The sequence below is a fragment of the Vipera ursinii genome (assembly GCF_947247035.1).
Source record: "Vipera ursinii genome assembly, chromosome: 16".
Lineage (NCBI taxonomy): Eukaryota > Metazoa > Chordata > Lepidosauria > Squamata > Viperidae > Vipera > Vipera ursinii.
Window position 1 is genome coordinate 4,046,230 of NC_139529.1, and position 13,133 is coordinate 4,059,362.

General features: G+C 49.5%; 1 protein-coding gene across 1 annotated transcript; it reads right to left on the minus strand.

The window, feature by feature from the left end:
• Positions 1 to 7,012: 7,012 nt before the first annotated feature.
• LOC310647530 (uncharacterized protein) lies at positions 7,013 to 10,605 on the minus strand (the record flags this gene model as incomplete). The annotated part of the gene is made up of 2 exons (XM_083374848.1): positions 7,013 to 9,605; positions 9,835 to 10,605. 2 exons carry the CDS (start codon positions 10,603 to 10,605, stop codon positions 8,019 to 8,021), a joined length of 2,358 nt encoding a protein of 785 aa, XP_083230974.1. The 3' UTR covers positions 7,013 to 8,018.
• Between the last annotated feature and the right edge of the window lie 2,528 nt (positions 10,606 to 13,133).

The following is a 13,133-nucleotide window of genomic DNA, read 5'->3' on the forward strand; positions in this document are numbered from 1 at the left end:
GGTGGGCAGAAGCTGGGACGAGTAACAGGCACTCACTCACGCACTCGGGATTCGACCAGCCAAACTGTCGACCTTCTGATTGACAAGCTCAGCATCCTAAACGAGCCACCGTGTCCCTGAGCTGTAATTAGGTCTGTGATAAATATTCAAGCAGCTTCTTAGCCCTTGAGAAGCCCTTTTGCATTTCATCAATCGCATTTTAAGTTCTGGTGGCCCAGTTATTAAAAGTGCAGTATTGCAGGAAGACTGTTCACAGCCTGGAGTTCTATTCTGACAGCGCTCAGCCTCGTCTCAGCCTTCCATCCTTCTAAGGGTGTAAAATGAGACCCAGATTGTTGCGGGCAATATGCAAATAATGGTGACCTTGTAAATCTCCCAGACAGCACTGTAAAGCACTATGGGGTGGCAGATAAGTCTAAATGCTATTGTTATTTTAATGGCACCGTTGTGACTGAGGGTCTGCACACTCAGGCATATTTAGTGCTTTTTCCCCATATGTACTGTATCCTTTAATGTCCACGGAGATGTTCGTTAACAATAAAGCTCTTTCCACACTCAAAGTATGGTTTTTCTCCCAAGTGGATCGATGCTTATGAAGACTTCACTTCTCATACAATCTCTTTCCACACCCAGACACTGATGATTTCTCTCGTGACTTGAGTGTTTGATATGTATAAACGCTTGTCTAGGGTTTGTCTCCTGAGTGGATAGTTTCATGTGTATCAAGGTGCCCCCTCTTATTGAAGCACCTTCCACACTCCAGGCCTTTATGTGGTTTCTATCCTTTGTGGGTCCTTTGATGTCTATAAAGATTGCCATTGTGAGTGAAGGTCTTTTCACACTCCAGGCATTTATACGGTTTTTCTCCAATGTGAATTCTTTGATGACTATAAAGGTGTCCCCTCTGACTAAAGCTCTTTCCGCACTCCAGGCATTTAAATGGGTTCTCTCCTGTGTGGGTCCTTTGATGTCTATAAAGAGTGCCATTCTGAGTGAAGGTCTTTCCACACTACAGGCATTTATACGGTTTTTCTCCAGTGTGGATTCTTTTATGTCTATAAAGGGTGCCATTATGAGCGAAGGTCTTTCCACACTCCAGGCATTTATGTGGTTTCTCTCCTGTGTGGATTCTTAGATGTCTATAAAAGTGTCACCTCTCAATGAAGCTCTTTCCACACTCCAGGCATTTATGTGGTTTCTCTCCTGTGTGGGTCCTTTGATGTCTATAAAGGTGTCCCCTCTCACTGAAGCTCTTTCCACACTCCAGGCATTTATGTGGTTTCTCTCCTGTGTGGGTCCTTTGATGTTTATACAGGCTACTCCTGTCACTGAAGCTCTTTCCACACTCCAGGCATTTATGTGGTTTCTCTCCTGTGTGGATTCTTAGATGTCTATAAAGATTACTTCTCTTACTGAAGCTCTTTCCACACTCCAGGCATTTATGTGGTTTCTCTCCAGTGTGGGTTCTTAGATGCGCTTTAAGGTTTCCATTTATTTTAAGGAATTTTCCACATTCCGGTCACTGATATTTCTTTCCTCCCTCCTGGATTCTCTGGGGACTCCCGAGTCTTCCATCTGTTCTCCTCTCACTGAAGCTCTTTGCACACCCCAGGTGTTTATGCAGTTTTTTCTCTAAGTGGATCCTTTGATGTTTATAAAGGTGTCGCGGCTGACTGAAGCTCCTTCCACACTCCAGGCATTTATACGGTTTTTCTCCAGTGTGAATTCTTTGATGTCTATAAAGGGTGCTCTTCACACTGAAGCTCTTTCCACACTCCGGACATTTATAAGGTTTTTCTCCTGTGTGGGTTCTTTGATGTACATAAAGGTTACTACTCTGACTGAAGCTCTTTCCACACTCCAGGCATTTATGTGGTTTCTCTCCTGAGTGGAGCCTTTCATGTACATAAAGGCTTCCCCTCCGACTGAAGCTCCTTCCACACTCCAGGCATTTAAATGGTTTTTCTCCAGTGTGAATTCTTTGATGTCTATAAAGGGTGCTCTTCACACTGAAGCTCTTTCCACACTCCGGACATTTATAAGGTTTTTCTCCTGTGTGGGTTCTTTGATGTACATAAAGGTTACTACTCTGACTGAAGCTCTTTCCACACTCCAGGCATTTATGTGGTTTCTCTCCTGAGTGGAGCCTTTCATGTACATAAAGGCTTCCCCTCTGACTGAAGCTCCTTCCACACTCCAGGCATTTAAATGGTTTTTCTCCAGTGTGAATTTTTTGATGATTATGAAGGCTTCCCCTCAGACTAAAGCTCTTTCCACACTCCGGGCATTCATACGGTCTCACTCCAGTGTGGATCCTTCGATGGTTTTTAAGAGCTTCATTTGATTTGGAGGATTTTCCACATTCCGGGCACTGATATTTCTTTCCTCCCTCCTGGATTCTGTGGCGTTTCCCGCCTCTTCTGAGGGACCCTCCGCCCTCCAGGCCCGTCTCGGGGTCTCCGCCCGTTTCACGCTGCCCGCTTCGCCCTCCAGGCGGCCTCCTTTCGCGGAGTCCCCTTCGGCTCATCCCTTCCGCGCCTTGCCCGCCGTCTCCTCCCGGGGCTGCTCCGCGGGGCCTCCTTCCTTCCTTCCTCCGCCGGGCTCGCCCGAACTCCTGCAGGGGAGAAGGGGGAGAGGCGGGTCACGGCTTCGTCCCTTCCACGGAGGGGAGTCCCAGCCCCGCCCGTGGAGGAAGGCCGAAGCCTCGGCCTCTCAGAGAGACTTTCCGGCCAGACCTCCCTCCCAACGCCCGTCCCGCCAGACCAGGCCTCGGGATCCCCCGCTCCCCCTGCGCCCTACCTGCCTCCCAGCCCGTCCGCGGGCCGAATCAATTAGGTGCCTCGCTTCTATTCGTTTCCGGAAGCGGAGGCGGGACTTCGCTGAGAATCCTTTTCCTGTTATCGGTAGCTTTTCCTCTTTCCTTGAAAGGACCGCCCCGAGGAGTCCTCCTGCCAATCGCCGTCCTCTCCCGAGCCACCAATCTGCGCCTTCCTTTCGTTCGATCAGCCAGAGCGCGCCTGCGCAGTAGCGAGAGGTTGTTTTCGGCAAAGTGGGCGGGGGAGCGGCTCCCTTTGAGCTTTGGGGTCCCGTCTCTCCTTTCCCCCCCCCCTCCAGGCTGGCGGAGCTGACGGGCCTCCCGGGCTGCGTCTCTCCCCAGGCAGGGCGGGGTGGGGAGTTGGGGGGGCGCTCCCTCCCTTCTTCCTCCCTGGGGGCTCCGGCCAGGCCCCCCCCGCGGCCCCCCTCCCGCGCGGGGGTGGGAGCCGATGGGGAGAAGGGCGGGGGAGGCGGGAGAGCAGCCTTCCCGTATCTGGGGGGCGTCCCGAGGAGGAGGAGGAGGAGGAGGGAGCCGGGCTCTTCCCCAAAGCCCCCCCCCAAGGCGGGAGAAGCAGCGACGAAGGGAAACCGAGCGGGGAGGGAAGCAGCCAGGGAGGAAGGAGGGATTTCCTGACAGGGAGGGCAATAAACCAGCGGGACGACCTGCCCCCAGAAGCTGTGAATGCTCCAACACTGGAGCTTTTAAAGAAGAGTCATTTGTCTGAAATGGTCTAGGGCAGGGGTAGGCAACCTCGGCTCTTTTATGAGTCATGGACTTCAACTCCCAGAATTCCTGAGACAGCACAGCACAGCTGACTCAGGAATTCTGGGAGTTGAAGTCCATGACTCATAAAAGAGCCGAGGTTGCCTACCCCTGGTCTAGGGCAGGGGTGTCAAAGTCGATTTCATTGAGGGTCCGGTGGGCATGGCCCACTGGGTAGGTGTGGCTAGAGTGGTATGGCCTACTGGGTGGGCATGGCCAGCTCTACATCGTTTGCATCAATGGTGCCTATGGGGAGCCTGGGCAGGAGTGGGACAGATCTGAGGGTCTCTGGGCCAGGGCTAAGGCTAGTGGGAGGCATTCCCTCACTGTTTCCAGGATGGCTTTGCGGGCTGCATGAAACCACAGGCCGGATCTGGCCCCCGGGCCTTGTGTTTGACATGTCTGGTATAGGGTCTCCTGCCTGAGCAGCGGGTTGGACTAGATGACCTCCCACATCACTTCCAACTCTATTATTGTTATTATTTACAAGGTCCCTTCTACTTCTGTGATTCTGATCTCGTGGACGATCCTGGCTTTCTCGGGGTTTTGCTGTTCAGAGTTTCTGCCTCTCATTCCCCTCACTCTGCAGACATACCGGAACGTCTTCGTGCACGTGGGGGAAAAGGAAATATGCAATTATATGTGTTGTTTGACTTTAAATATTTATATCCAACTCATGCTTTTCTCAAATGTTTTTCTTCAGTTTTTCTCTCTCCTGTTCTGCCCTGCCAAAGGGGAAGGAGGAAAGTGAATGAAGGAGCCCCGCCATAAATTGGCCTTAAGGACCACCTTCCCCAACCTCTCGGGGTGCTTCGGACTGGAGTAGATTTGGGGTGCTGTATAAGAGCTAATGCTGCTACCCCTTTGGGGGCTTCCTTTGAGAGAAGAATCCATCCACGCCCCGAGGGTGGCAGGTGTGTCTCTTCCTCAATCCTGACTCTTCCATCGCAAGCTGGAGAGATTGAAGTTTCTGCGCAGGATCTTAGGTGTTCCTAGCACTGCCATCGAGAGAGCTCTGAGTCGGTTCCTGGGATCTGTTGCAGCCCCTCTGCCAGCTTCCGAATCCAGTCCCTGAGTGCTGGGACTGGGACTATAGTCAAGCTGTCAGGAAGGCTAACTGCAGAAAGCATCACACAGGCAACAAAGAGGGTTGGGTCAGTCAGCCCCCTACCCTCTGGTGGCATCCCCAGCCCCTCCCTGCCCAGACCCAGCTTCTCCTCTCTGGCCCCTTCTCTCCCCAGGACCCCTTTGCAAAACTGCAGCTGAGGGGGGGGGGAAAACCCCTCCAGCGCCTCTCCCCTTCATACATGTTTATTTCGACCTTTGTTGGCCTTTTGGCTCCTGTTACAGCTGCTAGCTGGGCCCCGGGTTGGCAGTTATCTGGGTTGGCAGTTATTTCATTTTCTTCCTACAGCTGACTGGCAAATCAACACACCTGTTTATTTGCCAGCACATTTGCAAGTTAATTCTCCCCTCCCCCCCACTTACCTGTCCATTTCAATGGGCATCTGTAAGCACCCAGCTGCTGAGACTTTGGAAAAAGTGCAAAGAAGAGCAACTAAGATAGTTAAAGGCCTGTCGGGACTTTTTCCCCATTGCCGGCCGTGGGGTGGGCGCGGTTTTGGTGTGACGCATCTGGCCCGTGGGTCGTCACTTAGACATGCCTGGTCTATAGGGGCTCCTGCTGGAGTAGGGAGCTGGACTGGGAGACCTCTCGGGTCCCTTCCAGATCTATTCTAAACTTGAATTTGCCTTCAGTAACCACCAATGTCAGCTCTGAACTGTTCCCAGCTCATTCCAGCTTCAGCAGCTCAAGCATCAAACCCTGAAGAAGACAAAGGGGGGAGGGGGGGCAAAGGACATCATGCTCACCTTTTTAAGTCAGAGAACCAGGCCAAGGTATCAGCAATCACAGGATGGTTGTTGCACACCGAGCATTTCACTGATGATTTGCCACCTTGGAATTGTCCCACATCGCTGAAAGAAGCCAGCATCCACTCGGGGATTTTTCAAAGTGGTTCTCTGGGATATCCAAGGGCAGGGAATTTGGGGGAGGTGCCCAGTTATTTAGGAATGACTTTTTTATTAAATTTGGAGAGCAGCCCACCTCCCAACGACTGGGTGGCTTAGAAAAGAGAAAAATAGAAGAGGAAAGAACATGTACATCAGGGCAAAACACTTACTGCATTGCACACCAAAGTGCCCTGTGGCTCAAGCTCCTGCCTGACCCCCAGCGCAGGTGCTAAAGAGGCTGGACCTCAGTTAATCTTTTCCCAGATCAGCCATTAGTCCACTGAGCACAGAAACCATACTCATGTCAAACCCTACAGCCCGTATCTTCACAAGCACTTTCAAGGGAATTTATGCACAGCAATACAGATTGAGCTGGTTCTTTTTTTTTTTAACTTTCCAGTGCTACACAGCATCTCTTGCATTTCCTCGTGGTCCCCCATTAATGTCATTCAAATTAAACTACCAAGCAAAATAAAATGGTACAATCAGTAAACCGTAGCAATAAAGGAAATAGTAAAATGGTCCCGTTCAGAAGTGTGCTTCCTAATGCTTGGGTTGATAATACATTATGCGCTCAAGTTGAAACACACTAGTTGAGATGGCAATAAAGGGCAAATGTCTATGGGGATTCTCAGTCGTCATTGTCGCAAGAGGCAATTGGACTCTGAATTTCTTTGAAGACGTTTTGCTTCTCATCCAAGGAGCTTCTTCAGCTCTGACTGAAGGAGCATGGTGCTTCACTGCTGCAGGAACCGGCTGCAAGTAGAGCACGGGGACTGCTGGGAATTGTGAGAGATGGTGAGTGGGAGGCTGTTCAGAGCTGAAGAAGCGAAACATCTTCAAAGGAAAACAAGAAAGTCTAGTCGCCTCTTGAAAAAGGACCTTATTGGATGGTAATTAGATCTATGATAAACATTCAAGGAGTTTCTTAGCCTTTAATAAACCTTTGTGCACTACATCTCTAGGGTTGCATTGACTTTGCTGGGTATTGAAGCATTGTAGCAACACTCTTATCTATAATGGGGCGGGATGACTCAGTGGTTAAAGACTGAGCTTGGAGAGATGACAGCCCGGGTTCGAGACTCAAGAACTGTAGACAACCAGGCTGAGCCCGAGGGGTCAAATGTGTCATAGGTCATGAGTCCCTTTGCACCCACAAGAAATCTAACTTGCATGTGCCTCAGCTACTGAAAAAAAATTCTGTTCTGGCTTGCTGAGTAATATATAAAATATAGCACCACAAATTTGTGAGGATAAGTATCCATAATTGAACAGGTATATGCACTCCTTGCAGTATTTGCAAGATGTGGATCAATTTGTAAGAAACTATGAGTGATCAGAGAAAAATAATTTGTAACGTCATTCAAATTAAACTATGAAGCAACTCAAAATAGCACAATCATTAAACTGTAGCAAGAAAGGAAATAGTAAAATGGCCTGGTACGGAGAGTTAAGATGGCTGATGCTTGGGCTGATAATACATTATGCACACAAGTTGAAACACACAGGTTGAGATGGTAATGAAGGGTAAGTATCTACATCTGGGTTTTACTGGATGGTAATTAGATCTGTGATGAATATTCAAGGAGTTTCTTAGCCTTAAAAACAAAACCTTTGTGCATTACATCCAGTGCTGCACTGACACTGCTGGGTACAGAAGCATTGTAACAACACTCTATAAGGGGATGCAATGGCTCAGCAGTTAAAGATTTTGAGCTTGTCAGCTGGAAAGCTGACAGCCCAGGTTCAAGACCCAAGAGCTGTAGATGACCAGGCTTAGGTCAAGGGAGGGGCCAAATGCTTCATCGGTTGTGAGTCCCTTCGCACCCACAAGAGATCTAACTCCAGCCCACCTTGAATTCCTTTCTATTCTTAACTCCTGTTAATTTCCCTTGATGGTTAGTAATCCAGATTCTTGTAGAGAGCTTAAGCTTATGATAAATTTTTATACACATTTGAACTGTCTGCATCTCCGGTTTTTCCTGGTGCTCTACAAGAGTTGCATGATGGGACGAGCCCCAGCTTCTGCCCAATTAGCCATTTGAAAACATGCAAATGAAAGCCGATAAACAGGTAACACTTTGGTGGGAGAGTAACAGCATTAAAGGCGCATCAGCATATAGTCCTGCTGGCCACATGACCACGGAAATGTCTCTGCACCACGCTGGCTCTCTTGGCGAAGAAACACAGATGAGCACTGCCCTTAAGAGTCGGAAAACAACTGCATGGGGCAAATCGTTCATCTGTCCATTTCTATGGCTTTGCTTCTGTGTAGATTCTTGGATGGTTTGGAGAGAATTCCACTTCTTTTGAAGGATTTTTCAATCTGTACAAATGTAAACTTTCTTCTCCGGGCGAGGTCCATAATATTTACTCAGGCCTACATTGTCACTGAAGCTCTTTCTGCACTCCAGGCACGTACAGAGTTTTACTCTTGTGCGAACTCTTTGAAGTTGATGAAGGTGTCCACTCTGAGTAAATTTCCTGCCAATGCCAAGCATTTATAGGACTTCTCACCTGAATGGATTCTTTGATGGGTATAATAGTTTCCCCGCTGACTGAAGCTCTTTCCACACTCCAGGCATTTGTAGGGTTTCTCTCCGGTGTGAATCCTTTGATGTTGACAGAGATGTCCACCCTGAGTAAAGCATTTTCCACACTTCAGGCATTTAAAGGGTTTTTCTCCAGAGTGGATTCTTTGATGTGTATGAAGGCTTGCCTGGTGACTGAAACTCTTTCCACACTTCATACATTTATATGGTTTCTGTCCTGTGTGAATTCTTTCGTGCCGACTGAGGTGCTCTGCCCGACTGAAAGTTTTTCCACACTCCAGGCATTCATATGGTTTCTCTCCTGTGTGGATTCTTTGATGTTGACTGAGGTGTCCGCCATCCGTAAAGCTCTTTCCACACTCTAAGCATTTATATGGTTTCTTTCCTGTGTGAATTCTTTGATGCATGTAAAGGCTCCCATTTTGACGGAATCTCTTTCCACAATCCAGGCACTCATATGGCTTCTCTCCTGTGTGGATTCTTTGATGTTGACGGAGATGGGTGTTTTCAGTAAAGGTTTTCCCACACTCCAGACATTTGTACGGTTTCTCCCCTGAGTGGATTCTTTGATGTCTATAAAGGTGTCCCCTTTGACTGAAGCTCTTTCCACACTCCAGGCATTTATATTCTTTTTCTCTAGTGTGAACTCTCTGATGATTAGAAAGGCTTTTCCTCTGACTGAAGGTCTTTCCACACTCCAGACATTTATATTCTTTTTCTCCAGTGTGAACTCTCTGATGATTAGAAAGGCTTCTCCTCTGACTGAAGGTCTTTCCACATTCCAGGCATTGATGGACTTTTCCTCTCGAGTGGATCCTTTGATGTTTACAAAGGTTTTCCCTCTCACTAAAGGTCTTTCCACATTCCCGGCATTTATGCAGCTTTTCCCCGGCGTGGATACTTTGGTGTCGAAGGAGGTGCCCACTCACAATAAAGTTTTTCCCACACTCCAGGCATCTATATGGTTTTACTCCAGTGTGGATTCTTTTATGTATGTAAAGGTTTCCACTGAGCCTGAAATCCTTTCCGCATTCGAGGCATTTAAATGGTTTTTCTCCCGTGTGGATCCTTTGATGGGCGTAAAGGTTTCCACTTAAACTGAAGCTTTTTCCACACTCCAGGCATTTGTAGGGTTTTTCTCCCGTGTGGATCCTTTGATGGGCATAAAGGGTTCCACTCTGACTGAAGCTTTTTCCACACTCCAGGCATTTAAATGGTTTCTCCCCAGTGTGGATTCTAAGGTGGTTTTCCAGGTTTTCATTCGTTTTGAAGGAACTTCCACATTCTGTGCACTGGTATTTCTTTTCTCCGCCCGTTTCCCGCTCCCCGCTTCGCCCTCCAGGAGGCCTCCTTTCGCGGAGTCCCCTTCGGCTCATCCCTTCCGCGCCTTCCCCGCAGTCTCCTCCAGGGGCTGCTCCGAGGGGCCTCCTTCCTTCCTTCCTCCGCCGGGCTCGCCCGAAGTCCTGCAGGGGCGAAGGGGGAGAGGCGGGTCACGGCTTCGTCCCTTCCCCGGAGGGGAATCCCAGCCCCGCCCGGGGAGGAAGGCCGAAGCCTCGGCCTCTCAGTGAGACTTTCCGGGCAGGCCTCCCTCCCATCGCCCGTCCCGCCAGACCAGGCCTCGGCCTCCCCCTCCCTCCCTCCTCCGCCAGAGAGCCTCTCGGACTGCGACTCCCGGCATCCCTTGCGCCCTACTTGCATCCGGTTTCTCCGACCCCGAAGCGCCGCGCTGCTCGAGTCAGCTCTCTGATTCCGAATGTAGAGGTGGGGCCTCCGAGCGCCGCCTTTCGGCGAAGCCCCGCCCTTTCCTCTCCAGGCGCCGCCTTCGTTCGGTCTCCTCCTGTGGAACTTGTGGGCTGTCCCGTCAGGCCGTCCGTATTTTGCATACGGGCGCCTCCTGAGCCATGCCATTGGCTTGCCGGCCGCGTGCTCCCGCCCCCTGCTCGACTCTGCCGCGCCCCTAAGTCCTCGCTTTGGCTGGACTCCCGTCTGGGCTCCTCCCCTGTCTTGGCCACGCCCCTGCGGTGCTGTTCCCCCTCTCCCTCCGCGGCTCTTCCCGGGCGGCTCTTCCGCCCCGCCTCCTCGCCGCCCGCCTGGCTCCCCTGGGAGATGGCCTGCCCGGAGGGGCTGCGAGGGTCGCCTGGGGATGGAGGCTCCCCTTGCCGGCCTGGGAACCTTTCCCGCTTCGGCTGCTGCCTCTTCTTTCCCCGGAGCTGCTCCTTTTCCCGCCCCACGGAGCCCCTGTTGGGTCCGGATCTGCCCCGAGCTAGGCGTGCATCGCCGGGTGGCCCCCTTTCCCTTCTCTCCTCCTGGGAGGGTGCGGCGTTTGCAGCTGGGTCTCACTTGGGAACACCAGCACCCCCACCCAATGTAGACGCCCCCAGGCCGCCTGGCTTCTTCGCAGGGACCCTTGGGGAACCTCTTTCTCCGCCTGCTGGAAGGAAAGGCGAGGGGAGGGGTCGCCATTATTGCCAGCACCAAACATGCCTTGAGCACAGTCATCCTTCTGGGAATTCTTATTAGTTGTTCTTTAAATTTACTTGCCACCCCGATTCCCAGGGAGTCCTGCTAGTTTGCCAATGTTAAAACAAGTTTTGCTGTTGTTTGTGTGACGCCCAGATTATGGGAGGGGTGCGTGTGCGCGTGTGACCTGACAAACGCCCTTAAGGAAAGAATTCAGAATCAGAATAGAAGCTGGAAGGGACCTTAGAGGTTATCTAGTCCAATGCTCTGCTCAAGCAGGAGACACTAGACTAGACCATTTCAATCAATCAAATCCGAACAGAGCTGGATGGATGAAGAAATGAACCTTTACTGTCAAAGTGCAACCATGGATACATTGAGATTGGCTGAGCTTAAACACCTTAAAGGCTGAGTTTTAATTGGGTTTTAACTGGGGTTTTACATGTTGCAGGGATTTAGTTTAATCTTTTTTAAATTGGTCTTAATTTTTGTATTAATGTTTTAGAAACTATACCCTGTAAACCGCCCTGGGTCCTTCGGGAAAGGGCGGTATATAAATTCAATAAATTAAATTAAATTAATTAAAGGTCTTCTAGTCCAGCCCCTATCTCAAGCAGGAGATCCTATAGTACCATTCCAGACAAGTGGCTGTCCAGTCTCTTCTTAAAAACCTCCAGTGATGAAGAACCCACAACTTCTGGTGGCAAGCTGTTCCACTGGTTAATTGTCCTCATTGTCAGGAAGTTTCTCCTTAATTCCAGGTTGCTTCTCGCCTGGATTAGTTAGAAGATAGAAGTCATTTCAAACTTTTTTTTTTCATTTCGCGTTTTAGAAAAGTCCTGTGTATATTTGTCTCCTTGCCTTCGTCTCCTCTGGTGGAATACTTTCCATAGTACCTGAGCATAATCATAGTTTAGCCCACTTTCCTGGGTGCTTAACTGGGCTTTCCTCACTTCTCATTCTGGACCCTTTGACTCACTTTCAACGGTTATCTGAACCACCAACTTCCAAACAAAGTTTTTAATTTTCAAAGAATGCATCTTTGACCCATTCTGCGCTGATTCGTTCATCGTTCAGTATTCCTAAATTTGGCTAGCTTTGCTAATCTTAAAACTTTCCAATCTTGTTTTCTGAAAGATGCAATAATCTGATAGGACAGGTAGCCTGGAGGACAAGAACAATCAAAGATACAAGTACCTTTGTCACTCCAGGCCCCTCATCTGATTCCTCAGACTCAGCTGCCGGATCCACTGGCTGGCGAGGAATCACAACGAACCGTTGGATCGACCCTCAAAACACAAACTATGCAAGGAAAATGACATTCAAAGCAGACTCTGGACCTCTAACCTTGCTTAATACTTTTAAGACCACTGCAAAGCAGGAACAGCATGCAAAGCAGGACCAGCTGAGAGATAAACCGTCTGGGAACATGCCTGGGGCATAGCCTGCATAGTTCAGAGTCTCAGGATTTCCCCTTCTGAGCGACTCACATCCGAGGCACGTTATCTTTCTGCAAACGGGCATCGGAGAAAGCGAGAAGGAAGCCGCAGAGATTCTCTCGGGCACTTTCCTTCTCAAACAGCCAAGCGCTGGCGCAAGCAGAGTTAGAAAGATAAATTTACAGTTGGTTTGTTTTTTTTAAAATTCCATTTATATCCCGCCCTTCTCCGAAGACTCAGGGCGGCTTACAAGCTTAGCAGTAGCCTTCATTCTGTGTATATGCCTGCTTATTAGGGCTTTCACACACACCCCAAGCGGCATTATTACAAAGTCAGCTTAATTGCCCCCAACAATCTGGGTCCTCATTTTACCTACCTGGGAAGGCTGAGTCAACCTTGAGCCTGAAGACAGAGCCTAAATTTCCAATGTTCTTTCTATTAATTCCCTAAAGTTCGGATCCATTCGAAGGGCGGTCTTGTTTCAAAAAATAAAAAATGTTGAGAGTTTGGGGGGAAAAAGTGCAGAGAAGAGCAACTAAAGGGATGAAAGGCCTGGAGACTAAAACATATGAAGAACGGTTGCAGGATTTGGGAATGGCCTGTCTAGAGAAAAGAAGGACTGTGGGGGGACATGATAGCAATTATTCCAGTATTTGAAGGGCTGCCACAAGGAGGAGGGGGTCCATTTATTCCCCAAAGCCTCAGAAGGCAAAACAATGAATGGAAACTAATCAAGGAGAGAAGCAACCTGGAATTAAGGAGAAAATTCCTAACAATGAGGACAATTAACCAGAGGAACAGCTCACCACCAGATGTTGTGGGTGCTCCATCATTGGAGGGTTTTTTTTTTAAAGAGACTGGACAGCCACTTGTCTGGAATGGTATAGGATCTCCTGCGTGAGCAGGGGGTTGGGCTAGAAGACTTCCAGGTAAAAGGTCAAGGTTCCCCCGCACCTGCGTGCTAGTTGTTTCTGACTCTAGGGGCCGGTGCTCATCTCCGTTTCAAAGCCGAAGAGCCAGCGCTTGTCCGAGGACGTCTCCGTGGTCATGTGGCCGGCATGACTAGACGCCAAAGGCGCACGGAAGGCTGTT